At 33.2% G+C, this 26,563-nt stretch overlaps 2 protein-coding genes across 3 annotated transcripts; one reads left to right on the top strand and one right to left on the bottom strand.

Moving 5' to 3' along the window:
• Positions 1-3,841: 3,841 nt before the first annotated feature.
• LOC105782690 (uncharacterized) lies at positions 3,842-7,296 on the bottom strand. Of its 2 annotated transcripts, none has more exons than XM_012607615.2 (3): positions 7,161-7,296; positions 4,232-4,512; positions 3,842-4,135 (listed from the first exon to the last, which is right to left on the bottom strand). In XM_012607615.2, exons 1-3 carry the CDS (start codon positions 7,260-7,262, stop codon positions 4,114-4,116), a joined length of 405 nt encoding a protein of 134 aa, XP_012463069.1. In that variant the 5' UTR covers positions 7,263-7,296; the 3' UTR covers positions 3,842-4,113. The 2 variants fall into 2 exon arrangements, with proteins under 2 accessions (XP_012463069.1, XP_012463059.1); XM_012607605.2 differs by having other exon boundaries at positions 4,232-4,515; positions 7,161-7,281.
• Positions 7,297-7,661: 365 nt separating this feature from the next.
• LOC105782702 (uncharacterized) lies at positions 7,662-9,989 on the top strand. The gene is made up of 4 exons (XM_012607626.2): positions 7,662-7,802; positions 9,298-9,365; positions 9,548-9,597; positions 9,675-9,989. The coding sequence occupies exons 1-4, from the start codon at positions 7,768-7,770 to the stop codon at positions 9,888-9,890; spliced, it is 369 nt and encodes a 122-aa protein (XP_012463080.1). The 5' UTR covers positions 7,662-7,767; the 3' UTR covers positions 9,891-9,989.
• Positions 9,990-26,563: the final 16,574 nt, after the last annotated feature.

Here is a 26,563-nt window from a genome sequence, read left to right as displayed (position 1 = left end):
TAAGTTTTTTCAAAATTACATTTCAACCCCTAAACTTTTCTAAATTACATTTTGACTCCTAAACTTTCTCAAAATTACATTTTGACCCCTACACTTTCTCAAAATTATGTTTTAGCCCCAAAACTTTTCCTGCGTTTGCAGTTTAGTCCTTCTAGCAGCAACTTGCACACCTACCCCCGTGATTTCCGGCCACCGGCCTAGGGCATGGCCTCCCTCTCCCTAGCCACCTGCTCCCTGCAAATAGAAGAAAAAAATCATCTATAAAAGGGGTTTTTAACCCCCAAAATCGAAACACCTAAGGAAGAAAATTTAAAAAAAAAACCAAAAAAGAGAGAAGAGGAAGGCTTTTGAAAAAAAAAAGGAAGAAAGGAGAAGGGAGGTTGGTCGGAGCATCACCGACGGAGACGAGCGGCACGAACGGCTGCGAGTGGCGGCGACACAACTAAGGTTCAAGGAAGAAGAAGAAGAAGAAAGAAGAAAGAAGAAAAAAAAAGAAAAAGAAAATATATTTTTTAAAAAATCGGGCTGACCCGACCTGAACCGGCCGACTCGACCCAACCCACGACCCGATCCGGTGACCCGACCCGACCCGCAACCCACAACCCAAACCCAAAAGCCCAAAAAAAAAAAGAAATTAAGCAAAAGAAAAAAAAAGAAAAAGCAATACAAAAAAAAAAAAATCAAAACAGCCCAAATAAAAAAAAGAGCAGGCCCAAAGTAGAAAAAAAGGGGCCACAACGGGCCCGTTCCAGCTGCAGGCCCAACAACCTGCCCAGCCCAGTCCAGAAAAAAAAAAGAAAAAGAGAGAAAAAAGAAGAAAAAGGGAAGAAAGAAGAAGGAAAAAAAAAGAAAAAAAAAAGGTTTTAATTTGTGTAACCCGTTCGGCCAAGCTCGTGTTTTGGATATTTTCGGTAATTTTATTTATTTATTTTTATTTTAATGCTCGTATTTTTATGTTATTTCGTTTTAATATTATTAGTATTTTATACATTTTTATATTTTGTATTTATATTTTTAATTTAATTCAATTTTAATTTTATTTTATTTTAAATACTTTTCATAAATAAGGCAACGAATCGATTTAACATAAAATCGTTGATTTCATCGCTATGTTGGGTGAATATAACCAGTTTGCGTTGAACTCGATACGCCCTTTTAAAAATCGAAAATATTCAAAAAAAATCTCATGTTTTCAAAAAAATTCTATTTTTCAAAATTTTTCGTGTCTTCAAAAAAAATTTTTCGTTTTTAAAAAAAAATAGTCATGTTTTCAAAAATAAGGCAACGAATCGATTTGACATTAATTTGTTGCTTTCATTGCTATGTTGAGTGAATATCATCGGTTTGTGTTAAATACGATGCGTGCTTAATAAAAAATCGAAAAGTTTGTGTAAAAATAAAATCTTTCCGCGTTTTCAAAAATTTTCGTGTTTTCAAAAATCCTCGTGTTTTCAAAAATCTCGGTGTTTCAAAAATTTTCGTGTTTTCAAAAATTCCGGTGATCCAAAATTTTCCGTGTTTTCTAAAAATTTCCATGTTTCTAAAATTTTTGTGTTTCAAAAATTTTCGAGTTTTCAAAAATTTTTGTATTTTCAACAATTCTCGTGTTTCACAAATTTTCTTGTTTTAAATTTTTTATGTTTTAAAAAAAATTTCTCGTGTTTCAAAAATTGTCGTGTTTTAAAAATTTTTGTGTTTCTAAAATTTTCGTATTTCAAAAATTTTCGTATTTCAAAATTTTGCGCGTTTCAAAAATCTTCGTGTTTTCAAAAATTCCAGTGTTTCAAAAAATTCCTGTGTTTTAAAAATTTCCGTGTTTTCAAAAATTTTCGTGTTTTCAAAAATTTTCGTATTTCAAAAATCCTCGTGTTTTCAAAAATTTTGGTGTTTTGAAAATTTTCGTGTTTTCAAAAAAGTCTCGTGTTTCATAAATTTTCGTTTTCTTAAAAAATAATTGTTTCAAAAATCTTCGTGTTTTAAAAAAAAATGCATGTGTTTCAAAAATCTTCGTGTTTTCAAAAATTCCGATGTTTTCAAAAATTTTCATGTTTTCAAAAAATTCTCGTGTTTTAAAAATTTTCGTGTTTTTTAAGAATTTTCGTGTCTCTAAAATTCTCGTGTTTTAAAAATTTTTCGTGTTTTCGAAAAAATAATTGTTTCAAAAATATTCGTGTTAAAAAAAATTTACCGTATTTTAATGGGATCGCGATTAACTATTAAATTTAACTTGTATTTTTGAAAATTAAGACAACGCAAGTTTAATGAGATACCAATTTTGGGCGTTGCGAGGGTGCTAATACCTTCCTCGCGCGTAACCGACTCCCGAACTCTAATTTTCTCTAGATTTTCACGTAGACCTAAAATTACCTCTTTTTTACAAAAATTTAAAAATAAAATTTTCTTCTAAAAAGAGAATTTATTAGGTGTCCGATTGCACCTAGGCAAAAAGATAGGTGACGACTCCTTTTTCAAATAAAATCGAGATTTTGTTTTCAAATTTTTAATAATTACTTCGACTAGCACCCGTACCAAAATTTTTAGGTCGCTACATTGTGGATAAAGCTTTTGGTACTAAGCCAAGATACGTTTTGATAATTGGTTATGAGTCTAAGTACAATTGACTTAGAAAAGTGTGTGAACAATACACAAGATGAGTTTCAAAACTTTAAAATGATTCAAACTCAAATGGAAGCGATGAAAGTTGGTTTCATAGTTGTTGGGATCCAAGTACTCCCACCTCAATTTCCATAATATGCTTTTAATAAAAGTTAATCAAAAGAATAGTTTATTCACTTTTAATAATAATCAATTAAATAATTTTTTTTACATACATTGAATAATTGACTAAAAAACGAATATAAATGTTTATTGCATTTATCAATATATTAATAATTTCTTGTAGCTTCGAGTTGCACCACCATTAACACAAGATTTGTATTGAGAAGCTCACAACAACTTATATGATCATATTATTGGTGACGGTTCCTATAATTAAAGATGATTTTGCGTTTGCACTGATAATTTCATTTCACTATGGTGACAATTCTAATGTAGTTAACGATGAAATCATTTATAATTGGGTGACAAAATTATTGTTATAAAATATTGATTTTAAGGAGATACTAGCTTTTATTGTCACTATATTGTTCGTACTATGTGACAATTCAAATTGACTTGACATTATTTTAGCGCATTAGGTAACAATATATTATGTCATTAACTATATGACAATGTTTGTTTTGTCAATAAAAGTTTAGTTTTATTTTATTATTGGTGACAATTCCTATAGTCAATGACGATTATGTATGTGATGTAGTGATGAAACTAGTTGCCACCAACTATTGATTATCTATTATCGACATTTATGCTACTATTTAAACATAATAAGTACGATATAGCTTGTCATTAATTTTGTAATTTTTTTGCATTCTTTATATTCATTTTAAGATTCATGTCCGAAACAAGTGTACAAATTAACTATAATTTATTATCCTAATACATTAAATTTAAAACTCTAACTAGCTATGGTACCTCTTGCAAGTCTACTTGCTGTAACTCAACTTTTGCTCCTGGCGAAGACGATGAAACTGTCCATCACTAAATACTTATTAAAATGCGATGGTTTACATTAGCTTCATTTGTGTAACTGTTTTAGATATTAGGTAATGATGATATATAGCATGCGGTTAACACTATTCAGATATCAGTTTTATTAGTTATATGATAAAAGTTATTCCACTATTGATGACGATGCAAATGATCAATTGGTGATAAAATTAGTTGTCACTGAACACTAATTATTGGGTAACCTTATACATTCTTGTCATTATATTCTAAAAAATACATGACAAAAGTAATATATCATCATTGCTATGAACGCTGTGACGAAAAATGCTGCACCACCAAATACAAAGAGTGACAAATATTTTTGAATGACAATGTTTAAGTGCAAATTTATTGCAAATGCAAACTAAATTAAAGTTAAGAGTTGCAATATACCATTACATGGGATTTGAGGTTAGATGAAATTGCTGACAAACATAAACAGAAAGTAAATGACAATAGAGCTCGTCTCCAACTCCAACCATCATTTTCCGATGCATCCATTTCCTACTATTGTCTCGCTATCACTTCACTGTAAATTTAGAAAAATGAAACGAAAAAAAGCTTCAGGAAAAAAAAGAGTACGAAGACTTAAGCAGTTATAATAATGGATGGAGAAGAGAAATACCGGAGAGCATTAGTGAGCATGACTGCCTTGTCGAACTCTAGGTTTTCTCTTGCTTTCAAGATTTGCAACATTAGAGCAAGACGAATTTGGGTGCTCGCAGTTTGTTGTGCTATGAGGATTGTCTGGTTTTTAAGTTCCTCACATTCTAATTGAATGGCTTCAAATTTTTCTCTTTCTTGTCTTTGCTTCTCTTTGATCTCTTCTTGTTCTTCACTTATTTCTTTCATATCCGACCTTATCCTTTTCATGCGACTGCTTAGTCTTTCCTGCTTTTTCCTCTTCTGCTATGCATGTAAGAAATAACTAATTACTAAGCAATTCTTAGATTTCATTAATTTACTTTTTGGGATGCTTAAATAAAAATGTTGTAATTTAAAATGCGATCTATTCAGTCAATATCAAGCTGAATGATTTTTAGATTCATGGTTAAAGTAACCATAATGATCCATTGATTACTCCTTGATATACGGCTAAAATTATAGATTTAAAATATAGATGTATGTTTTATATAATATAGATACAACTAATGATGATAATAAAATAAAATTAAATAAAATACATTAAAATAAAGTTTTGGTTGAGTAGTAAATTTAATATTTTACCAATCTAATTGGCATGAGATTAAATTTCACTATATGCAAATTTTATTTTTACTTTTGTTAAAATAAAAGAAAAAACTAAAGTACCCTCAAATAATATAACTTATTTTAATTACAAAGGATAATTTTTCTAGAGTTTGGACCCAATTAATGGATGACACCAACTTAACAAAGGGTTTCATAAATAGTATAGATAAATGGCTTTATAAATAGTATAGATACAACTAAAGAATGTAATAACTTGTGCATATTAAAATAAAAATGTACAAAAAATTAATAAATTGAAGGTTTAGTTGAGCGTAAATTTAAAATTTTATCAATTAAATTGGTTTGAGTTCAACAAATTTTTACTAGTTTTGTTAAAATAAAAGAATAAATTACCTTAAAATAATATATTTATTTTAATTACGGAAGGATATTGTCATAATTTCCCTACCGAGTTGGTGTCTGATTGACTCGTGACTAGACCTACTCATGGGTCGAGCCACCCGCCCATACCCGAAGGCTTGCTAGAAAAATGGGAGGGTGACAAAAATACGAGGCTCAAAAAATGAGTTTAGATAAAATCAAAAGCCCGTTTTCTATATGGGTTAGGCCATGGGCAATTTTTTTTGGCCGCCCGAACATATTATGTTATAAAAATTAATTATATTAATTATATATGTTAAATAATTATATATATTTATATAAAATCTCTAACCCAATAATACTTAAACCCATTACCCAAAAATTAAAAAATCTTACCCAACTAAAATATAAAATCTTAAAAATTATATTTAATACAATAAACATTTACGATATTTATTTTTATTTTTTATTTTATTATATTTATGGTAGTATTTTTTAATATAAATACTTTTTAATGTATTTTAATGTGTTACAAAACATTTATTTTAGTGTTTTTTTACCGTGTATTCTATTTTTAAAAAATTGTTTTTAAATAAAAACTAATATAAAAAATCAAATATGGGCAGGTCAAGTCAAACCCAAGGTTAGTACCTTTCTTAAATTGGATTGGGCTTAAGAAAAAAAAGTAAGCCCATTTTTTGGGTCAGATTAGATCGGGCTAAGAAAATTGGTCTAGATACCTTTCATGGGCTCGACCCATGAGCATCTCTACTTGCGACATCAGCTTTATTAATAGTACAAATATACAACTAATGCAATAAATTATACATATTAAAATAAAAACGTATAAAAAATAAAAAACTGGAGTTTTTGTTGAGTGATAAATTTAAGATTGTATTAATCCAATTGGTGTGGGTTCCCACAATATGCATATTTTATTATTTTTGTTAAAATAAAAGACTAAAATACTCTCAAACATTATAATTTATTTTACTCACAAAAAGATATTTCTGCAATTTTCTTAATCGAATTAGTGTTTATAATTTAAATCTTTTAAACGTTGGAGATATTTCTTCAAGAAACCGCCCAATATCTCTTTCTTTTATTCCTAGACCATCATGAGTTCTAAAGTTTATGGGAGGAAGATAGAATAGTCAAATTATAATTTGGGACTAAAGTGAACTATAACTACATTTTTCTTCAGAAAATACTTAAGAGGAAGGGAATTTGAGGTAGATTAATAGCTTTTTTTTTTTTTGCCATTGACAAAATTTTGACTTGATCCTTGAACAACATCAATCCGTTGAGGAGTTCATCAACTTCGGATGAACAACATTTCGAAAACTTCTCCTAAAGAAGTTAGCCTCCTCTCAAAACAAAAAGGTGCTAATAGACCCCTCAACGAGTTGATATTGTCGAGCTAGAGTTTTTATCTTATAACTTTGTCAAGAGTCCAAGTTGCAAAGGCGGGGTTAATAGAGCGATAGTGTCTCATTAGATCAGGTTGTACATGGCGCATGGCCACCTACTAAGGGGATATGAGAATTATGCGCTTAGTAGGATATGAACCCTAGCCCTTATTTTATCTCTTGATTTAATGAGGCGTTCTCACTCCATGAATCTCGCCTTCGATACTTGGGCTCTCGATAAAGTTGAGAGTAAAAAACCTCTACTCGATCCGAAGATAATATCAATCCATTAAGAGGTCCATTGACTTTAGACAAATATACTATACAAATTTCTTTGAAAGGATGCCTCCCCTCAACAATAATGTATATAAGTTTGTAGTTCATCTACACTAACAGTTTATATCTTGCATTAAATATCAATCATATAAATATATATAACATTAAAATATAAAAAATATATATAGTAAAGCTTGATTTTATTGGAAGAGATTGGTGCATATTATTAATATAAAAAAGAGTGAGACTACGTAGGGGTAGATGCAGAATAAGAATGAATGAAGATTAAAAGCATACCTGATGGCATTTCCATAAGAGTTTTGGTTTTGGAAACGGAAGGGGATGATAATGATGTCTCTTTTTCCTACTCGTAAACATGGAACATTGCATTGTTTTCATACTTACTAGTAGCTACCATTTGCGTGTTCTACTTTTCCTCTTCAATATCTTATAAACAGTTGCATCTCCATTGTGGTCCTGCCTAATGATCGCACGGCTTCCGCCGCTGTCGACCGATTATTTTCAAACTTACGCAAGTCAACTGACACCATCGTCCGTAGCATCGTGTTGTTAATGTTTTTTTTTTTTTAGTAGTTAATCCAAGTCAAGCAATCAATTTCCAAGAAACTGAGAAGAATATTCCCGCAAGGAGTCGCACGATTTACAGGCTTTAACAGCTCCACAGCATTTCCAAGGAGAGAAGAAAACAAAGCAACCCAACAATTGACTAAAATAACCCCCAACAACCCTCTCTAATCTTGCATAAATCCCAGAATTTCTCTTCTTCTTGTTGACTCTGTTCTTTCTGGCCTGGATACATCTAATTTGGTTCTTTCATTTTAGTTTTCACTTATCTCCAAGCGAGCCGTATTTAGTTAGTGAAATCTAAACTGAAGGATCAAATATGTATCGTTTTCGGAAATTGTTGAAAGGAGAAAGGTAATTGCTCTGTTCCTATAGATTATAAATTTATTGTTTTTGGGGATACACTTGTGCCGGCAGCTAGGTACAAAAATGATGAACACAGGTAATATTGCAGGAAGAAATAGGCAAAGGTTTGACATTTATTACTGTCTAAATGTGTTATAATTTGGTAGTTATATGTTAGTTGGAATGGTAAGGAGGTGGATGCTATTTAAGTATAGTTTTAGATTTATTATAGATTTCTACTAATATGATTTTGTAGAACATCCTACCACATCAGATATGTCTCTTTCAATAATATTAAACCTCATCAAATCTTTCTCCTCCCTCCTTCCTCTTCTAACCACCAAGAATATCAATAACAAAAAGCAGAAACAAGAAGAAGAAAGAGGAGATAGCCAACCCAACCTAAATCCACATATAATAAAGAAATAAAGAAGTGGCATATTTGGTTAGTCAAGAATTCTCAACAAAACTTTGGTGGGACTGAATTCATTGATTGATGCTTTTAAATTGGATCCAAGAAAATACAATCCATGCCAATCATTTTCACACTTTAAAATGCTTGGATTGCGGCAAACTTTGGGCGTAATAATTATATTGTTTTTTTTTAAACAATTTTTTTAACACACTGCTTAAAATTACTCATAATTCTTCTCAAACCCATAAATGGGCATTTCAGCGCACTCAAATTCACGTAATACCCATGCCAATCAATTGGCATAATCATATTGTTAGATACTTTCTTGGACTAACATATTATATATGATAATTTGATTTGTAGGTTTTGTTACTTGTATATAGATGATTTTTTAAGTATTATTAACAATTTTATAATAATTAATATGGTAGATTTTAAGATTCTTCAGAAATAAAAATAAAAATAATTTTAAAATAAAAACTATATATTTAATAAGCAAAGGACGTTGTAAGTTTTTAATATTTAATTCCTTTATATTAATATTAATAATTAAAACATGATTTGGGTGTAAACAAAATGAATAATCCATCACAATCGAAGTGAATTTAGTGTTAAGAAACGGAAACCCACATCAACCCAAATATTTGATTTTATTAAATTAAAATCTATATGAATGTTTTATATTTAAAATAATAAAATTAACATCAAACCCATGAAAGCTCAAGTTAATCACCATTTACATTTAAATTCATATTCTCTGTTTTTAGATGAAAAGAAATTATTTTGAATAGATTTTGTAATATATGAATAACCTTATCTTAATAATAAGAAACCTGTTGAAAATTTTAACATTTTCTATGTTTTTAATGTTTTAGTACTTTTTAATTAAAGATAATTTTATGTTGCAAACAATTAAACTAATGTACTTCTTTGATACAAAGTGAGGGAACGAGAATTACAGCAAAAAGGTTGGAACGACTTTAACTGAAATATCGATTGATATTCAAAAATTTTATTACCAAAATTAATTTTAGGCTCATTAAACCACTACATATTTTTGAATATTTGACGTTTCCTATCTTCTTGCAGTTCATGTAAGAAGCTTGGGAAGAAAAAAGCTTCTTCATCCTGGCTTGGGGTCATGACAGGTGACATTGGTGAGTAAGAAATTTTTTTATGCTTGAAATTTTATTTCATAATATGAATATACTTAAAGTAGGAATATTCAAACAAATAATTTTAGCAACCTTCATTTTAATTACTATTTTTTTCTTAAAAAAATGTCCTAACTATTTCTTTTACTTTCACTTAAATTGTTATTTTTTGGCCCCGCAAGCAGAAGGAAAATGGGCAAGTAGTAGAAAAATGCTGTACAAATCCAGCATTCAGGTATGGTGTGATTAATTAGTGATTGATAGATTATACATGCATTTTGTCAATTTGTCAAATAGTATTTGTATATACAGAAAGCTAAAAGAATTCTTCGGATTAAAACTGGATTGGCCAAAAAAAGAGTGATGGTTGAATCATTAATGGCGGCCAAACAAGATGCCGCCAAGACTGTGGCAAGCCTAAGGTCTCTCAACATGAGAAGGAATGAGCTAAGGGATAAGCTGAATAGTGCAATCGATGAGTTGGTGAGATGGCGAGCTTTGGAGACTTGGTTGATGGGTTTCCTTTGAAGTAGAGAGCAAAGTCAATCTCTAAGATTCATGACTTTGTGTTTTCTTTACTTCTTGTTGGGTGATGTTTGGTATCGATATCCAATAAATTTGTTTGAATTGTCGGGTTAATGCATGATTCCATTCTGCTTAATTGCTAAAACTCATTTTTATTGATTTTGGGTTCCTAGGTCTTTTGATTTTGTATTTGGGTCACTAAAATCCATTTTCATTGATAAGAGATCTTAAGCCTCTTTGATTTCTGTTTTGGGCTTGTTGACCCGATTTCACTCTTACTTCAACTTATTTTAATTATTTCGATTGTATTTAAGTTGCACCGATAATATTGTGCATAAGTCTTATGTATTATCAACTAACAATAATATTAACTCACCTCATCAATTAGTAAAATAATAAAATATTTGAGGACATACTTTTATTTAATTATAATTAATATTTTTTTATTTTCTCAACTATTCCCTATATATTGACTGGCAAAGCTTCTTTAAAATGGGTTTTGAGTTTGTTTTTTTCAATTTAGAATTATTTCTTTAATTTTCAATCATTAAACAATTAGACTTATTTTGGAATATTTCTTTAATTTGAAAATTGTTTGGTGATGTGAAATAATTGTTTAGAGAAATTTTACTATGCATATAGGGAAGGAATTAAGAAAAATAAGTTAATTATAATTAATTAAATTTATTAGTATTTATGTATGTATTTATACTGATCAACATTCAATGTTGCTTCTCTGATTTCACCCTTAGCAATGCAACAAGTTGGACAACAACCAAGCAACAACATCAATAACAATGGTGAGATTATTCCCTCCTTGCCGATCCACCTATCTACATTGACATTAATGCTAATGTCTTTATCAATAATTTACAATATGCTCTTGAGTTAAAAGTGTTCAATGATGTTTATTATAATAGCAACCTTTATAATGATGCTCTCATTGAACCATCTAACAATGTCCCAAGAACTGTAGTCTTTCTAATTAGTGTGATGGGAAGAACCAATGCACGCAAGATATAGGGTGATAAGTGCTAAAAGTAACATATTTTAATATTACTATTAATGCATTTTTGGATGACTATTTGATGTAAAATGGTGAATTTTATGCTCTTGTTCCTTTAAATTCATGTTTCTATAATTAGGAGAGCATTTGGGGAGCAAAATAAGTGAAAATTGAAAAATCAAAGCAAGTTTCAAGAGCCACACGAGCTAGGCCATCCCACGTGTGCTGGACACACAACTGTTTGAGCCACATGGGTTGCCAAACATCCATGTACCAAACTATGTGAAAATCGTAAATTGCACTCCAAACACGGGAAAAAATGCAATCTTTAAGTTTTTTGGGCATTCTAAGACCTATATATGACAAAGATAAGAAAATAGGGGTGAGCCTCATAGAATACTAAAGAAAAAAACTCAAAAAATACTATTGAAGTCAACTCTGAAGTAGATTTCCATCAAGATTGAATATCTCCTTTTAATTCTTTTACAATTTATTATGGGTTTTTTTGTTCCTTGTGGTTATATTGTCTTCTGGATGTTTTTATTTGCGATTATAAACTAATTTTTTAAATACCTAGGGGAGATGAACCCTATCATGAATTTTATCTTTTGATTTATGTTTTACGCAATAAATACTTGAATCTTGTTCTCAATTATATGTGTTTAGTTCTTGGTTTAATATTTCCGAACTATTAATCCATATTTAATGTGCTTAAATCAGAGGAGGAAAAGTCCCGTTTAAGAGTAGATCTAACATAATTGAGTAGAGTTGCATGCAATCCTAGAAATAGAACGACATAAATCTACCGAATTAAAGTCAAATCTAATAGGGGGATCCATAGATCGAGTTAATGCGATAATAGAGATTTTAATTAGAAATAAATTTCAATTATTTAACTTAGAGCCAGTTGCTCTTACTCTCGAAAGAGATATTAGTATAATTTAGGGATTTCTATGGATCAAGATACTAAATGAAGAAACTGTTTAATTCAGATTGATAATGACAGATGAAATCTAGGTGGATTCTTTCCTGGGTTTTGTTTCACTTCTTGGTTGTTAATCGTTTTTTTCCTAATTCGTTCTTTCTCGTGTTCCTTAGTTAATTAATTTAGTTAATTTTAGTTTTAATCAATCTCTCCAATTTGTCGATTAAATAATAGAAAGACAGTAATTACTAGTACTTTTAGTCCTCGTCGGAACTATATCTTTACTCACCGTAGCTATATTATTAATTGATAGGTGCATTTGTCTTAGTTAGATTTTCAGTTAGTTAACGACTACATCATGGGGTTATGATTTGATTATTAATCATGACATTGGGGTAAGTAGTGCTATGGGAGCGAGATGACATAAGAGCTCCACCGATTTTCAGTTTGAAGTGTCAGCTCAACTAAAACTTGAACCGGAGTTGATACGAGGAGGTACATTTAGATGCAAAGAAACTTTCAATCACAACAAATACCACATGATGCCACTAACTCTCAAGTTAAGAAGAAAAGGAAGCAGAAAGTAAGTCATGAGCAGCTCGACTCGGGATCCTCTAGTTCTAAAAGAAAGTGGTCTGATGATGATACAAATAGTGAGGCTACTAGTAGATTTCTGGTACGACAACACCTTCAAACTCTTACTATGGGTTAAGCTATCGATCAGAAAGTCATGATGAGTGGAACATCAATGGTAGAACGTAGCATGGAACACCCTCAAATGCCGAACCTTTAAAGGACTATTGTGACTTCTACCGCTGTCACGTTTGTTTTGGAAACTGAATACAAGACACTAGGGCCTAAGTAGGCGGGACTAATCAACTTGCACCAACACCATGGTCACGCTATTTTGGAATGTCTGAGGTTTCAGCCAAACTGGAACATTCCAACACTACTACTATTTGGCCCGTTACCGTCGAACCAATTTTTGTTTTCTCTCGGAGACAAAAGTGGATATTAGCGAAGGTAAACATATAGCGTCTTGACTCGGGTTCGATAATTGAGATAGTGTATCATGTTTGGGACTAAGCGGGGGTTTGCTAGTACTTTAGAACAACCCTGTAACTATCAATATTGTAATAAAAGAGCCCAACATGATTTCAGGTTATGTGAATTGCTCAAACTACAGATTTTGGTTGTCATGTGTTTATGGAAATCCTTGTGTTAGTAAATGGCAGTTGGTTTGGAACATAATTATGGATACTTATATTTTAGTTTCACCTGGTGATGCTTCGTTTTATTAGGTGACTTTAATCAGGTATTGAGACAAGAAGATAAATTTTTGTTCCACAAAAACCTACTTATTGGTGCGGAGGAACTCAACTAGGTTTTGAATTCATATGGACTATTTGAAATGAAGTATATCGAGAACAATTTCACATCGACAAATAAAAGAGGAGGATACGACACTACTTGGGAAAGATTAGATAGAGGATTCTGAAATGCGGAAGCTCTCTAACTTTGTCCAAGTCAAGCGCTGATAAACTTACCTGTATTAGTTTTAGATCATGGTCGAATGTTATTCTACACAAAATATAAAGTTCCATTTGCCCATCAACCATATAGATTTGAAGCAATGTGGACTACGCACCCATAAAGCAAAGTTGTCATACAAAAGGCTTGGGAATCTCGTTTCTTTAGGTTAGTTGGATATATTTTTATGCGTAAATTGCATACTACAAGTGATACGCATCGCAAATAGAATCGATAAATGTTCAGGAAGCTAAAGCCACACCGTTCACAATTTCGAAGTGAATTAGCAGAGCTGCAGACAAATTTATCATCAATGGAACAATGCATTAAGGAAATAATGATCCACAAAGCCCTATATGAACTAGAGGAACAATAACAGATTCATTGGGCCCAAAAAGCACGATCGAATTGGATTCTTAAAAGTGATCGAAACAAAAGATTTTTTCATGAAATCACTCTCAATAGAAGAGTTCGGAACCATACTCATGGGTTCTTTGATAACTAGGGCCATTGGATTGTTGACCAGAGTCATATGTAGATGCAGTTGTCCAATATTTCAATAAAATCTATGTAACACATAATCCACAAGAGTAGTTAGGTATGGATACTATTTTAAACTCTATACAATTACCCAAACTCTCCCAGACTCATAAACAAGCACTAGATGCACCTTTCCTAGTGGAGGAAATGAAAGAAGTGACTTTTCAAATTGGTCCCCTCAAAGTGCCAAGTAAGGATGGTAAACCTGGACTTTTTTATCGGACATATTGGATATTGTCAGGAATCTTACAACAAGCATGCTTGGATTTTTTGAACTCTAGCTTCATTTTGAAGGAAATGAATCAAACTTTAATAAACCCTTATTCCCAAGGGTTTAGCTCCAAAATGTTGGGCGGATTATAGGTCGGTCAGTCTATGCAATGTTATTTACAAAATTTGTGCAAAGGCCTTGGTAAATCGCCTCAAGCCCATTGTGAATGACCTAATTACACCTTTTCAAAATGGATTTATATAGGTCGTAATGCCCCTGAAAATGTTACTATTGCAAGCGAAATTTTACAATGATAAGGCACAAACAGTATGAGAAAGGTGCCCTCGCTACAATAAAAGTTGAAATGTGCAAAGCTTATGATAAGTGAGTTGACAATTTCCTTATCTTTTCTTACTATGTCAGAGTGTATTATCCTGTATGATGATTCAAGCTAAGCAACAATCGGCTCTACCCGCCATATGTATCAATAAGTATTATTTCAATTTATCACCTACTTTTTGTTGACCTGCTTATTTTTTTTCTCAACGCTTTTTTAGGAGCTTGGAAGGAATTGAAATCTACGTTCGATTACTATTGTTGTATCTCCAGACTCTCCATCAATCAGAATAAATTAGAGTTACACCGAAGCAAATCTAGATCGTCGAAATGTCATAGGTGAATAAAAGGAATATTTCGGATAAAAGCGGTAGATCATCTTAGAAAGTACTTAGGGTGTCAACTTAGTTTGTTAAATCATAGGAAATAATTTTTCCAAACTATTTTAAACCAAATGAAAAAAAAACTCATCGAATGGAAGTCGAAACTCCTATCACCTGATGATCGTCTCACACTTAACCAATCATCACTCTCATCCCTTCCAATATACAAAATTTCATATGTAGGCACCTGTAGCAATTACAGATTAGGTGGACAAGTTGGTTCGAGCTTTTTGGTGGGGACATAATCCAAATAAAAGAGGTATGTATCTACTAAACTATTCTAATACCCAATTTTAGCCCGGGCTCACAAAAAAATAATAAACCCAAAATAATAAAACAAAGTCTAAGTCCAGTACAAAATTATATCATTTGGCCCGATCGAAATGGCCCATTACTTAAAAATGTTGAAGGTCCATCTACAGGCTTATGGAAACATAATCTTCAAGGATATGCAATCTTAGATATGATCTTAGATATGATATATGCAATCTTAGAAGATATGATTTTGTAATCTTAGAGATTTAATTTGTAGATACCCTTTAATCTTAGCCGTTGATGTTATTGATCTGTACCGTTGGATTTGGGGAGGCTCAACTATAAATAGAGGCATCTCCCTTCATTGTAGAGGAGGGAAGTTGGGAGTAATAATAATTTTTAAGAGTATTCCCTCAAATTTCTCTTTCTCTTACATTTTTATTTTCTTTGGCATTTTCAATAAAGTCCTTTCGACTTCATTTATTTGCGGATTTAGCCCAGAATTTATGTCAAAGCTCGATTTAGTCTTTTTTATTTATTATTTTTTTATTAAATTTGATTTTCTTGTTATTAAGTTATTATTATTATCATTATCATTATTATTATTATTATTATTACTATATATACACATACGCATATTTTTTTACAATAATATATATACATACATTTGTTTAAAAACTTTTATAAACACATGCACATATTATATATATATTTTATTATTATTCTATTTGTGTCGGAACCGTTTTTTTGAAAACAAAAATTTGGTTGTCGACTTTAAAAATAAAACTGGAGTCGCCACCGATCCTTTATTAGGGTGTGATCGGCTCACCTTAAAAATTATTTTGGCCTACGAATTTTGAGAAAATGAGTTCGGGAGTCAGTTACGCATGAGGAAGGGTTAGCACCCTCGTAACGCCCAAAATCGGTACCAAATTGATTATTTAATATCTTAGTGTCGAATGTTAAAAAGATTTCTAAAATCAGCTCAAATGATGAAATTTGAAAAAGGATAATCAATTGTTCAAGTCATGTAAAGAAATCGAGTCCCAATACGTTAGGGTACAATTCCTCATAATCCCCGAACTTTGAATATCACTATTATTTTATGCGAAAATCTTCATTTTGAGAAAGTAACAGGCCACACCCAATACGTTAGGGCACGACAAGTTAAGTTCCCAAAAATGATTTTTATGCTCATGCATTTTGAATAAAAAATATTCTCGGTCATTTAAGATTGACAAAGAAAATCAGAACCCAATACGTTAGGGCTCAATTTCCCTCGAAAATCCCAAACTTCAAATAATGCTTTTATTCAAAAAAAAAACCTTTAAATCAATAAAATAACTTTGACGTACGGTTAAAACCAAAATATATTTTCAAAAAGGGTATATCAAAAAGTGGATGTATAATATCAAAACAAATACTTCAATGATGAATTACATATGAATATGGATTTACAAAATATATATATACAAGTATAATATACAAGTAAATTGGAAAATATGTGTATGCGTATAGTTAACACACATTTACAAGCATACATATGTAAAAAACACGTGTAGCAAAAAACTTGTAATAATCTCCAAAATATGTATGTATATTTCATAAAAACATGTATATGTACAAAAATAAGGAAAATGCATATGTATTGTAAAACATAAGTGTACATACATGTATACTTATTTTAGAAATTATGAAAACAAAAAAATATATATAAATTATGCACGTATTAAAATATGTATATATATATGTACATATATGAATGCAAAAACTATAAAAATAAAATAATATAAAAAAAGAGAGTATGCGGAGATGTATATATTCACAAAATAAAAGAAAATGTATAAGTATGCTTATATATAATATAAGGTACATAAAAGTTAAATATATATATATAACGTATGTAGAATGCATGCATTTAAAAGGTTTAAGAATATATATATTATAGATTCGAAAAGAATATATATATTATATAAAGAAATATGTATATATATATATATATACTATATAAAGAAAATGCGTGTATAAATATAGGAATAATAATGAATAATAATAAATAATATAGTAATAATTTTTTTAAAAAATGCAAAAAACAAAATAACCAAAAATGAAATTTAAAAAGAAGAAGAAAGGGACCAATTTGCAACGCGCATTACATGGGGGCCTAAAATGGAAATAATCCCTCTCCCCAAGCGGCTTGTGACAATGAGGACCGACTTGAAACAAGGTAAGAACATTTGGACCAAATTAAAAGAAATAAGCGGCTCAATAAAACATGGCAAAAGGGAGGACTTATTATGAATTCTCCCATTTAAGGTTGATATCGCAGACCCCAAACAAAATAGCACCATCTTTGTTCTGTTTTAAGTTTTAGAAAAACAAATTGAGGTAATATTTTGCCTTTCCTTTGAAATGCAAATGACTTCTTTTGGCTTTCCTTAACCCTTTGGCGCTGTTCAGCCCACACCCGATTCGACGGAGGGACACCATTCGACGACTCCGTGAAAGGTAAGTCTCCTTTTCCCTTTTATTCTATTATTTCACAAAACAAATAAAAGAAAAGAGAAAAAATAAAAATGAGAATAGAATAAATCGATTAACCTTCAATCTTCTTTGTATTTCAAACTTTTCTCTATTTCGTCCCCATACTTTCCACTTTTACGATTGCCTTTTATAGCGAAAATGGAAAAAAAAAAAATAAAAATCCCACCAAATCTATTACATTATTTGTTGGCATTATATTGCCCGATTTTTGCTATTCTGTTTGGCTTCCATTTCTTTGTTTGTTGTTTGTTGTTGCGGTACAAGCGTGGCGTCTGAGCGACACACTGGGAAGGTCATCTTTGCGACATTTGCGGCGGTGGGCGTGTAGACGGAGGCGCAAAAAGAGGTAGCGATTCTTGGCGTAAGCTGCTGGTGGCTGCTTTAGGGTTTCTGCTGATGTTTTCTTTTTGGTCTGAGTTTTGGGTTAATGTTTGGGCTAGGATAATTTGGGTTTTGGGCCTGTTTATTGGTTTGGGCCCGGGCATATTTGGGCTTGTACAGCTGCCCCTCTTTGCTCGTTGTCGTGTAACGGGAACAGAGTAAAGACTAAAAAGCCCAATTGTGCCCGGTCTTATTAAGCCTCGACTTCTTCGGTGTTTTTCTTCTTCGAGTAGCTTCATTCCTTCCTACTGCATCTTCAGAGGTATAGTAACTAATGCTTCAATCTACTCCATTATAATGTCGGGGAGATAGGATTCATACGTTGTAGTTTCTCAAAAGAACAAAATTTGCTATCTTTAATCTGCTCCACTACAACTTCAGGGAGATAAGACTTATAGCTTCAATTTGTTCTGCTACAGCTTAAAAATAAATTTGATGCGATCTGCTCTACTGCAACTTCAGAGAGATAAGATCTGTGGTTTTAATCCACTCTATTGCAACTTCAAGAAAATAGGAATACTGGCTTCAATGTACTCCACTATAACCTCAGGGAGGTAAATTCTGCCATCTTTGATCTGCTCCACTACTGCTTAGGGAGATAAGATCTAAAATCCTCAATCTATTCCACTGCTGCCTAGGGAAGTAGAATTTCTAGCTTCAATGTACTCCACTGTAACCACAGGGAGGTAAAATCTGCCATCTTTGATCTGCTCCACTTCTGCTTAGGGAGACAAGATCTAAAATATTCAATCTATTCCGCTGCTGCCCAGGGAAGTAGAATTACTGGCTTCAATGTACTCCACTGTAACCACAGGGAGGTAAAATCTGCCATCTTTGATTTACTTCACGCCAATACATGAAGACAAGATTTGTTTTCTTCGATCTACTTCACGCCAATACATGAAGACAAGATCTGCTATCTTTGATCTACTTCACGCCAATACATGAAGACAAGATCTGCTTTCTTGGATCTACTTCGCCACCAGTATGGGAAGACAATATCTGCTTTCTTCAATCTAATCCACCACCAGTATGGGGAGACAATATCTATTGTATTTGATCTACTTCACGCCGATACATGAAGACAAGATATGTTTTCTTCGATCTACTTCACCACCAGTATGGGAAGACAAGATCTGATATCTTTAATCTATTCCACTGCTGCCTAGGAAAGTAGAATTACTGGCTTCAATGTACTCCACTGTAACCACAGGGAGGTAAAATCTGCCATATTTGATCTGCTCTACTACTGCTTAGGGAGACAAGATCTGAAATCTTCAATCTATTCCGCTGCTGCCCAGGGAAGTAGAATTACTGGCTTCAATGTACTCCACTGTAACCACAGGGAGGTAAAATCTGCCATCTTTGATCTGCTCCACTACTGCTTAGGGAGACAAGATCTGAAATCTTCAATCTATTCCGCTGCTGCCCAGGGAAGTAGAATTACTAGCTTCAATGTACTCCACTGTAACCACAGGGAGGTAAAATCCGCCATCTTTGATCTGCTCCACTACAACTGAGGGAGGCAAGGCTGGTATCTTCGATCTGCTTCACTATCAATGCAGGAAGGCAAGATCTGCTATTTTCACCGAGCTGTTCTCTGGAGGACATGACCTGTATAATGAACCTAATTATGCCTAATGATTAGGATGGCATGATCAAAATGAATCAAATACTCTTAACCAGACATGTATGAATGACATTTGAATGAATGCAGAATGTCATGAAAATGATATTTTAACGCTTGAGTTATTATTACTCCAAGTTTATTAAGGTTTCATCACTAATGTGATATAACACCTTTTGCTCGGCTGGTGTTTCTAAAGAAACACTTGACCAGATTGCCCCTCACTGTAAACCTTCAAGTTTGATCTACTGAGATGCAAAATTTGTACCATCTTTCTCCCGTTGTAACCCTAGAGTAAAAGATTTGATCTTTTCTCAATCCTCTACTATCACAATTCAAGGATACAGGATGTGAAACTCTTTGCTCTCCTATACCATTCCAAGAGTGTCATACCGAATGCTCATGCACAAATGAAAAATTCTTCCCCAAGAACAACTTTTACTTATTATTCGGTGAACATTGCTTGCTTGTTCATTGAAGCTTTGTCACCAACAGGACATCTTGCCATTTTGTTCAATCAATACTTTAGACAAGAAAATTCAAAAGGATAGTCTTAGTTTAGACTCTTCCTTATCAGATTTCCAACCTGGTGCGTTCTAAACAATAGTCCTGTTTCAGGTTCCTGTATTATTTAGAAACTTCTAGAGTAATATGTAAAACTTCCCTTCTGAAAGTTTTATTAGTCTATTAACCATTATTCTAATGCAACATGCTCGCCAAAAAGATCATGGATAAGAATAGAGTTGGTTCTGAGCACAGCTCGAAATGAATAAATTGTCAAGGATAATAAAGCTGGATAACAAAGAAATTGATTTAGGAATGCATATCTTGAAAATGAATGAAGTGTTCCAAGAATAACAAAAAAATAGTATAAAGATTAGGTGCCCCTGATATCGCAGCTTGAACTTCTCTGTACAGATTTTTTAAAGACCATTCTGAGTTTAACATGTGTTTAGGAGTACTTTGTCGATGCCCTAAGATGTCGCCTACCCTTTCCTGTTGGTTCAGGTATAGCAAGACCACTGCATGCCCCTATTCTGATCAGTATTTGAGCTGCTCTAAAAATTTCAAACGCCATTTTGGTCAACATTTGAGCCGCCATTTTTGGGTTTTCAACTCAAATCCCCTTTGGTCTAAGGCGCCCTTTGCGGGTTTTCACCTTAGCCTCTCCATTTTCTTTTTTCATTTTTCATTTTCATCTTTTCATTTTCACATCATTTTTTTTGGACTCAAACTTCCCTTTGCGAGTTTTTACCTTGGTCCTCTCCTTCTTTAAGCGGAGAATTTCTGGTGAATCTGAGTTCTGAGGACTTTCTGAGTTTATCATCCATCTCGCTCAAAATCAAAGCTCCTTTGGAAAAAAAACCTTCTCTATAATCGTAAGGTTCCTCCCAATTTGGCATCCGTTTCCCTCCATAATATTTTTTTGTAGATGGAGGATCTTCAACATTTGGTCACCCTCGTGGAATTCTCTAGGATGAACATTTTGTTATAGGCTCGCATCATTCATTTCTTGGTACATCTGACCCTGATGGATAGCTTTTAATCTTCTTCCTTCTATCAAGTTCAATTGATCACATTGTGATCGGATCTATTCTGCTTCATCCAACTTGCTCAGCCAATACCCGGAGAGAAAGAATTTCAACTTCAATGAAAAAATTGTGATAAACTGAAAAGACTGGCATTGCCCGGTAGAGTTTTCACTGCACCATTCATGATATTCACCTTGAACATACTGTAAATTTCTGACATCGTGCTGTCGTTCAGATTGTAATGACAGCGCTTAAACCGGGCACATCCTAGTATGACCATACGAAGACACCTTTGAATGCTTGAAATAACTCAACAACGTCTTGCTTTGTTTTTTCTGGTCATGCATGTTCCCTCAAGGTCACAGTCTCTATTGTCTCCTCATGAGGTAAAATTTCCTTCCTGCTCTACCATCCTTAATAAGTCCAGAAATAAGCTACAATCCATGTCATCTTCAAAGTTATGAGATCCCTCTAAACACATGTCTCACTCAAAAGGAGATTCTGGGTCTGTAACAGTGTCACTCATGTCATTGATATTTGGGGACCCATAGTGGGTACCAAAGAATATACAAAAGAATGTATGAATAATATGAATGAACGAATGAACGGTTTGACAGAAAAAATCCAAAAGAACGACGAAAACGTAAAGACTGAAAGAACATTTGCTCAAAGATGATTGCAATAATGTATTCATTAAAATAATAATATTTAGACGTGAGCCTATCTCACAAAGAAATTCTTATTGCTTCTAGGCTGAAAGCAACAAGTGTGTTCTAAACATTACTCTAACAAACTCTAAATATTACAAGGTTTTTTCTGCAGTCTAATTATTTAGAACACTCCCAAGTTTACAAGGGCGAATATTTGACAAGATCCCTTCTTCAGTTGTTTCTTGTATAGGTCTCTGATGTGAACACCTCCCAACACCTCCTCATATACTGCATCCACCCTTTTGTCAATCATAATTAGGAAGCAGATTTTTTTGCATTAGATGAGTCATCAAGCTTGACAACACCCATGTTGATGAGTTTTTCGACTAGCTTTTTGAAGGTAATGCAATTCTCAATTGAGTGCCCTGTAATTCCCGCATGGTAGTCACACTGTACGTTCGCATCACACCACTTGGGATACGGAGGTTGTGGGGGTTTTAAGTAGGAAGGAGAAACAACGTGCGCATCAAATAAGCTTTGGTACAGCTCCTTATACGACATCAGAATTGGCGTGAACTGGAGCTTCTCAGTACCTGGTTTCACTCCAGATTCCTGTCTTATTGAACTTTGTTGACTAGCAACCCCTTTCCTGGATGACTTACAGCAACTGATTTAGAATAACCTGTGTTGTTCACCTCATTTTCTCTTCTCCTTGAGGCTGACCGCTTGTTACTCTCTTCTGTCTCAATTTTCCCGCTTCTTATAGCATTTTCGATCATTTCACCATTCATAACTATGTCAGAAAAGCTTTTTGTGGCACTTCCTAACATATGTGTAATGAGCGGGGCTTTCAATGTATTTATAAAAAGCATCGTCATTTCTTTCTTTAAGAGCGGTGGTTGAACTTGGACTGCGACTTCCCTCCATCTTTGTGTGTACTGCCTAAAGCTTTCGCTCAGCTTCTTCTCCATGTTTTGAAGGGTAATTCTATCAGGAGCCATGTCTGTCACATGACTATACTATTTCATGAATGCTTGTGCCAAGTCCCTCCATGAACCAATCGTGGTACGACTCAATTGGTTGTACCATTTAGATGCTGCCCCTGAAAGGCTATCCTGGAAACAATGTATCAATAGCTGGTCATTGTTAACGTATCCAGCCATTCACCTGCAGAACATGGTGATATGAGCTTTTGGGCAAGTTGTCCCATTGTACTTCTCGAATTCTGGCATCTTAAACTTGTGAGGGAGTACCAAATCTGGAACTAAGCTTAGCTCTTTGGCGTCAATCCCGCGATAACTTTCAGTGACTTCCATCGCCTTGAATTTCTCCTCTAGCCATTTGCACCTTTCATCTAACTGCCTTGGTAACTCCTCCTTTATTCTTTCCTTTTCAGCCATTTCATCGAAGTCAGGAATGGCAGAGTTAACAGGGTAGTTTTCGGGGTTAGAGCCCAATCTAGCTTGAAAGTTCGAAGCATTGGCCTGGGACTGCTGAGGCTTGATTGTGACAGTGGGTTTGTGCGGATATTCAACTTGAGTTCGAACATGTGGAGGAGTAAAGCCTGGAGGATAGAGTGGTTTATTACCCACTTCGACATCAGCCATGGGACCCTTTCCCTTATCATCTCCTTCAGTCAACAGTTTGGTTAGCTTCACCATAATATCATCTTGGGATTCTCGCATCTTCTCAGACATATCCTGTTGCATCTTATCTAACCGCTCCAGCACCTGTAGCTGAAGTCGGTTTTGCATCTCCTTCTGACACTGTTCGAGTTTTTCCAATCTCTGATCCATGTCCTTAATCTTTGCTCGAGTGCCGTAACGGTGTTTGGTTGGTTGGTTGGTTTCCAGGTTAACTGAGCAATGATTTTAGTTCATTAGGATCATTTAAAGGTGTCTAATGCATATAATGTAATGAAATGCAAATGCATGAAATGAATGCCAAGAGATACGTTGATTCATGTTCAATTCTTTACTAGAAAGTTTCACTAGAAAACAAATCTCTTTACATAAAACGAATATATATATACGGCTTCACCCTCGTACTCCAAGTGAAGACATCGACCATTCGGATATCAAGATGTATCTCGCGAATTTGAACTCCTTTTTCTTTGATCTAGGTCGTAACTCCTTGCTCACTCACGTTCATTAGCTTCTTTATGAGATTGGGACCTTTGATGACTTTTGAATGAACTTTGACGATTTGAATCCTCAGGTCATGCAGCAAAGTCGTATACTCCCCTTGTTAGGCTTTTCGTGCCTTGCTTTCCTCGGACCACCGTATTATCTTCCACCTTATCAAGAAACCCGTATTTCATAAGAAGCTTTCTAATCTAGTAATCAAACTCAAATCAACATCTCTTTTCTAAGATGCAAATGTAATGCAATCATGATGTCATGCGGCCAAAACAAAATAAACCCAAGTTAGTATCACACCAAAAAGATATAATCCAATACAATCATGAAATAGCAAGAACGTTTATTCAGGAATCCACTAGGGTTTGGCATAGCTCTACCTAGGGCAAGTTCCTAAAGCTCACTATATGAGGCTTAGTTTCTAGAGTAAGGGTACCTGAACCAGCAGATTCCTCGATCCTCACCCATTATAGGCTCATGTAGATCGAGTTCAGTTCAGGGGGATACATTTCCCTATGGCTGCACAGAGATGAAAATCTCACGAAGACATAGGTATGGATGTATCCCGGAAGCGGTCCACTACCCTGCACGGAGGTGAAAACCTCACAAAGGACTAGTTTCTCGCTCCCACTTAAGGGTGAAATGCAAAATGCAAATGCAAAGTTGTCAACTTTCCAAGATGAAAACTCAATGAATGCGAAGGGAACTCATGAAATTTTTTTAAAAAACTTATGATTTTCGACACAAAGACAAATATAATCAGTTTATGGCTTGACTCTCTAAAGTTCCTAGTGGAGTCGCCAAGCTGTCGAAACCGTTTTTTTTTAAAACAAAAATTTGGTTGTCGACTTTAAAAATAAAACTGGAGTCGCCATCGATCCTTTATCAGGGTGTGATCGGCTCACCTTAAAAATTATTTTGGCCTACGAATTTTGAGAAAATGAGTTCGGGAGTCAGTTACGCACGAGGAAGGGTTAGCACCCTCGTAACGCCCAAAATTGGTACCAAATTGATTATTTAATATCTTAGTGTCGAATGTTAAAAAGATTTCTAAAATCAGCTCAAATGATGAAATTTGAAAAAGGATAATCAATTGTTCAAGTCATGTAAAGAAATCGAGTCCCAATACGTTAGGGTACAATTCCTCATAATCCCCGAACTTTGAATATCACTATTATTTTATGCGAAAATCTTCATTTTGAGAAAGTAACAGGCCACACCCAATACGTTAGGGCTCGCCAAGTTAAGTTCCCAAAAATGATTTTTATGCTCATGCATTTTGAATAAAAAATATTCTCGGTCATTTAAGATTGACAAAGAAAATCAGAACCCAATACGTTAGGGCTCAATTTCCCTCGAAAATCCCAAACTTCAAATAATGCTTTTATTAAAAAAAACCTTTAAATCAATAAAATAACTTTGACGTACGGTTAAAACCAAAATATATTTTCAAAATGGTATATCAAAAAGTGGATGTATAATATCAAAACAAATACTTCAATGATGAATTACATATGAATATGGATTTACAAAATATATATATACAAGTATAATATACAAGTAAATTGGAAAATATGTGTATGCGTATAGTTAACACACATTTACAAGCATACATATGTAAAAAAAACACGTAGCAAAAAAACTTATAATAATCTCCAAAATATGTATGTATATTTCATAAAAACATGTATTTGTACAAAAATAAGGAAAATGCATATGTATTGTAAAACATAAGTGTACATACATGTATACTTATTTATAGAAATTATGAAAACAAAAATATATATATAAATTATGCACGTATTAAAATATGTATATATATATATGTACATATATGAATGCAAAACTATAAAAATAAAATAATATAAAAAAGAGAGTATGCGGAGATGTATATATTCACAGAATAAAAGAAAATGTATAAGTATGCATATATATAATATAAGGTACATAAAAGTTAAATATATATATATATATATAACGTATGTAGAATGCATGCATTTAAAAGGTTTAAGAATATATATATTATATAAAGAAATATGTATATATATATATATATACTATATAAAGAAAATGCGTGTATAAATATAGGAATAATAATGAATAATAATAAATAATATAGTAATAATTTTTTTTTAAAAATGCAAAAAAACAAAATAACCAAAAAATGAAATTTTAAAAAAAAGAAAGGGGACCAATTTGCAACGCGCGCATTACATGGGGGCCTAAAATGGAAATAATCCCTCTCCCCAAACGGTGCGCAGCAATGAGGACCGACTTGAAACAAGGTAAGAACATTTGGACCAAATTAAAAAGAAATAACTGGCTCAATAAAACATGGCGCAAAAGGGGAGGACTTATTGCGGAATTCTCCCATTTAAGGTTGATATGCGCAGACCCCCAAACAAAATAGCACCATCTTTGTTCTGTTTTAAGTTTTAGAAAAAACAAATTCAGGGTAATATTTTGCCTTTCCCTTTGAAACAGAAACAACTTCTTTTTGGCTTTCCTTAACCCTTTGGCCGCCGTTCAGCCCACACCCGATTCCGACGGAGGGGACACCAGCTCGACGACTCCGGCGAAAGGTAAGTCTCCCTTTTCCCCTTTTATTCTATTATTTC

This window comes from Gossypium raimondii, chromosome 1 (assembly GCF_025698545.1).
Source record: "Gossypium raimondii isolate GPD5lz chromosome 1, ASM2569854v1, whole genome shotgun sequence".
Taxonomy (NCBI): domain Eukaryota; kingdom Viridiplantae; phylum Streptophyta; class Magnoliopsida; order Malvales; family Malvaceae; genus Gossypium; species Gossypium raimondii.
Note: the sequence above shows the minus strand (reverse complement) of the source record. Positions and strands in the feature narration are given on the sequence as shown.

What these genes read in the sequence shown, in the direction of transcription:
- LOC105782702 (XM_012607626.2), top strand. Translation starts at nt 7,768, where the DNA reads ATGTATCGTTTTCGGAAATTGTTGAAAGGAGAAAG. An exon ending in AAATTGTTGAAAGGAGAAAG is followed by an intron (nt 7,803 to 9,297) that starts GTAATTGCTCTG and finishes ATCTTCTTGCAG; the next exon opens with TTCATGTAAGAAGCTTGGGA. An exon ending in GGTCATGACAGGTGACATTG is followed by an intron (nt 9,366 to 9,547) that starts GTGAGTAAGAAA and finishes CCCCGCAAGCAG; the next exon opens with AAGGAAAATGGGCAAGTAGT.
- LOC105782690 (XM_012607605.2), bottom strand. Translation starts at nt 7,262, where the DNA reads ATGAAAACAATGCAATGTTCCATGTTTACGAGTAGGAAAAAGAGACAT. An exon ending in TCTTATGGAAATGCCATCAG is followed by an intron (nt 4,516 to 7,160) that starts GTATGCTTTTAA and finishes TTACATGCATAG; the next exon opens with CAGAAGAGGAAAAAGCAGGA. An exon ending in ATGCTCACTAATGCTCTCCG is followed by an intron (nt 4,136 to 4,231) that starts GTATTTCTCTTC and finishes CTAAATTTACAG; the next exon opens with TGAAGTGATAGCGAGACAAT.